This window comes from Sinocyclocheilus anshuiensis, unplaced genomic scaffold, assembly GCF_001515605.1.
Source record: "Sinocyclocheilus anshuiensis isolate Anshui unplaced genomic scaffold, SAMN03320099.WGS_v1.1 scaffold55, whole genome shotgun sequence".
In the NCBI taxonomy this organism is placed as follows: Eukaryota; Metazoa; Chordata; class Actinopteri; order Cypriniformes; family Cyprinidae; genus Sinocyclocheilus; species Sinocyclocheilus anshuiensis.
The window spans coordinates 1,682,692-1,686,550 of record NW_015549647.1 but is presented as its reverse complement, the minus strand read 5'-3'; the positions used below and the strand labels follow the sequence as shown (position 1 = coordinate 1,686,550).

The following is a 3,859-nucleotide window of genomic DNA, read 5'->3' as shown; positions in this document are numbered from 1 at the left end:
CCCAAGAGCAATACTTTTACAGTATTTAATTTTGCTTAAAGCTCATTTCTACATATACATTTTAACATTTCGAGTAATAAATTAACATGAACCTATAATGAATTGGATTATATTATTGAATTTAATATTATATGAATATTATATATGATATGAATTTAATTATATTAATAATGCATTGTATTTTATTGTAAAGTGTTACTAATATTTCGTCATAACTTCCTCAGGCATAACTTACTCTATCCGTTCCCACCAGACAACACCCTTTGTATTTGCAATACTACTGCAAGGATTTCATAACATATTATTTTTTCCACATAAATCTTACCTGCATTTAAATAAATATTACCTGGTAGGTTGGACAGTCTTTCTTTTTTTTAGAAACCACGCACCCTATCCGTGAACTGATTATTATATTATATTATATTATATTATATAATTTTATAGTATATTATATGTTGTGCGATCATGTAATATATTTATTACATTGAAAATATAACATTATTAAAACAAAACAAACGAAGTTATGTATATTTGGTGGAAACAGCGCCCCCTACCGTTCATTAATAAACATACAGTCTGAATCCGGTCGTCTCGAGCTAAATGCGCCACAGCAAGTTGATAAGCAGTGCAGTGTACAGAGAGGTCGTCGGCTTCGCCAAGCTTTCGCTATAGTTCGGTGAAAAAAGGCATAGACAAAACGAATTCCAGTTACACAATATGGTGAAACTCGCTTTCAACTCTGCTCTCGGACAGAAGGATTTAATAAAGGAGGAGAAGGATGAAGCTTTGATCCCTCAGGATGTGGTGAGTTTTGTTAGCACAAACGCTAACCGGCCATTGAGATTAAAAACAACGTTAATAGCAACGTTGCTTTTAGCCATTAAATTCTTAACGTGTTTATTTGTTGTAATGGTGGTCGGTCAGAGTGTATAGATAAACATGACAACATTAAATTAATACATAAATAAGTATTTTTTACAAAAATAAACAAAGTAAATAAAAACAGTTGATGTTTGACTGGAATATAGACGTTGTTTACATCAGTGTGACTGAAACACAGACAATGTTTGTTTGGGCTTTGTAAGGATTATAACGGTATTTTTTGTCTGATAGTTTTGTTTTTGTGTGTGTAGAGGGAAGCCATCTCCTGCCGTGTGTGTGTGTGTGTGTGTGTGTGTGTGTGTGTGAGAGAGAAAGAGAGTGAATGTCAGACGGTTTTGAGCTTACAGGAAAATGGCCGACAGTTCAACACAAACACCATGATATATACACAAAAATCTTATATTTTCCAAGATTCCTAATACATGCACATGCAATGTTCAGAAATATAAAAAATATTGCATTAAAAAATGCATGCACAAAGGTGTGTGTACAACCGCTAACCGGCCATTGAGATTAAAAACAACGTTAATAGCAACGTTGCTTTTAGCCATTAAATTCTTAACGTGTTTATTTGTTGTAATGGTGGTCGGTCAGAGTGTATAGATAAACATGACAACATTAAATTAATACATAAATAAGTATTTTTTACAAAAATAAACAAAGTAAATAAAAACAGTTGATGTTTGACTGGAATATAGACGTTGTTTACATCAGTGTGACTGAAACACAGACAATGTTTGTTTGGGCTTTGTAAGGATTATAACGGTATTTTTTGTCTGATAGTTTTGTTTTTGTGTGTGTAGAGGGAAGCCATCTCCTGCCGTGTGTGTGTGTGTGTGTGTGTGTGTGTGTGTGTGAGAGAGAAAGAGAGTGAATGTCAGACGGTTTTGAGCTTACAGGAAAATGGCCGACAGTTCAACACAAACACCATGATATATACACAAAAATCTTATATTTTCCAAGATTCCTAATACATGCACATGCAATGTTCAGAAATATAAAAAATATTGCATTAAAAAATGCATGCACAAAGGTGTGTGTGTGTATAATTATGCATTGCACTTTTAAATGCTTGTTCTAGCAGCCTGATGCATGTCTGTGCAGTCATTGCCGTATTTAAAATTAAACACAAGTTCATTTAAAATGAGATTTACATTTAAAGGTTTGTGAGTGTATAAATTTGTCCCTTGCACTTCCTGAATAGGTTGCAGTCGTAAACATAGTAAAATCAGGAAGAGGAAAGACATGTTTAGCCAGCTTATCGTGGGAGACTTTCATAATTGTGAGACCAGCTCCCACTCAGATGCATGTAACGTCTGGCTGCTTCTGTTCCTCAAATACGATCATCAGCTGCCACTGAGGATGAGTCAGCGCCTAGTGTGCGAATTGGGTTGATAATCAAGAAGAAGAGGTCGTGAATCATTCATAAAACACTGTTGTGTCTGCTGAAAATCTGCCACTGCTATCAGACCAACGGTGCAGCCTGATCTCACTGGCACTGTTTCAGCGTTTCGGAAGGAGAAATCGATTCAGAAGATTTCATGCATGGAGTAATGCTCCTTACCTTTAGACATGTCTAGCAATCAGAGACTCTAATACTTATCTAAATCGGTTAAAAGGTATCAATTCATCATGAGATAAGCTGAAAAGATCGTGCTGTGTGGTCTGAAATCCTCTGTCACACAGGTGATCAAAGCCTCACTGAACTTGTGGCTGGAGCCGACTACCAAAAACAGCCATCTTTGTTCCTTCGAAAAACTCCTGAAGGCTCTGGTTATTTAAACAAAGACGGTCTCTGTTAGCTAAGCTGTAATCTGCAGTGTGTGTGTCTGTGTGCATGAGGGTGTATTTGAAACAGCTGTGTTTGTGTGTAAAGTGTGAGTGAATCTTTGAAGCCTTTTGTTTTCAACTAATTTTTTTACAAACTCCACAACAGGAAGTGCATTCATGCAACCAGAACGCCACATGAACATAGGATAGTGATGCATTTGTGTATCGTTAAATAGATCGAAAGAAATCAAATCTAAAATGATAGAAAACGTAAATGTATTTAGCCGAACATTGCATTAGGATGATTTTGGATGTCTTTTCTGTAGTGCCTTCACCGATAATTAAAGTGTTGATTGGTGTCCTAGATTGTGGCAAACTTCAAAGAAAATCATTTGAATATATCTTTAAATATTTGCTTAATCAACATTTATAGTTTATGTAAAGGTTTTTTTTATTTTTAGGTTTTTGGACTTACTATATATATATATATGTATGTATGTGCACATACAATTTCATATTATACTTTATTTTAAGGTGTCATTGTTACAGTGTAATTACACAAATAAGTACTGAGTAGTATTAATTATAATATTAATGATATTATATTGTAATAAGGTCAGGGTTTGGTTTATGGTTAGCCTAGTTGCTTGTAATTATGCATAATGCACTGCTATTACTATAGTAAGTACATGTAGCATGTATAACAAGGACACTGTAAAATAAAATTGTGCCAAAAAATAATATACATACAGTGGTGGACAGTAACGGAGTAGTTTTACTTCGTTACTGTACTTAAGTACATTTTTCAAGTATCTGTACTTTACTGGAGTAGTTTTATTTTGAGTAACTTTTACTTTTACGTCACTACATTCCAAAGCATAAGATCGTACTTTTTACTTCACTACATTTCATAAAACATATCGTTACTCCTTATAATATATCACATGCTCTGACACGCAGAAGCGGTGTCTGATTCAAGAACGAACTGATTCTTTTCAATTAACCTTTTAAATCGGTTCGCAAATCGCACCAAACGATTCATTCACGAATTAGAATGAACCGATTGCAGCTGTTCTCGAGTCGACAACTCACTGATTCAAATGAACCGTTTAGTGCGAGTCTCCAGTGAACTGAATTCACAAGTAAGAACCGGGAGATGTTGTGAGCGCGCGCGCGTCTGATGCTGTTAAAAGTAAGTTACTAATGT

The 3,859-nt window shown here is 34.8% G+C and overlaps 1 protein-coding gene across 1 annotated transcript in view; it reads left to right on the top strand.

Annotated features, from left to right (window-relative positions):
• Nucleotides 1–587: 587 nt before the first annotated feature.
• Nucleotides 588–3,859, top strand: part of LOC107660034 (integral membrane protein 2B-like) — a 21,020-nt gene continuing 17,748 nt past the window's right edge. Inside the window, exon 1 of the mRNA XM_016449189.1 lies at nt 588–804. Coding sequence (XP_016304675.1) covers nt 718–804 — 87 coding nt within the window. The 5' untranslated portion in view covers nt 588–717. The remainder of the gene's footprint in view (nt 805–3,859) is intronic.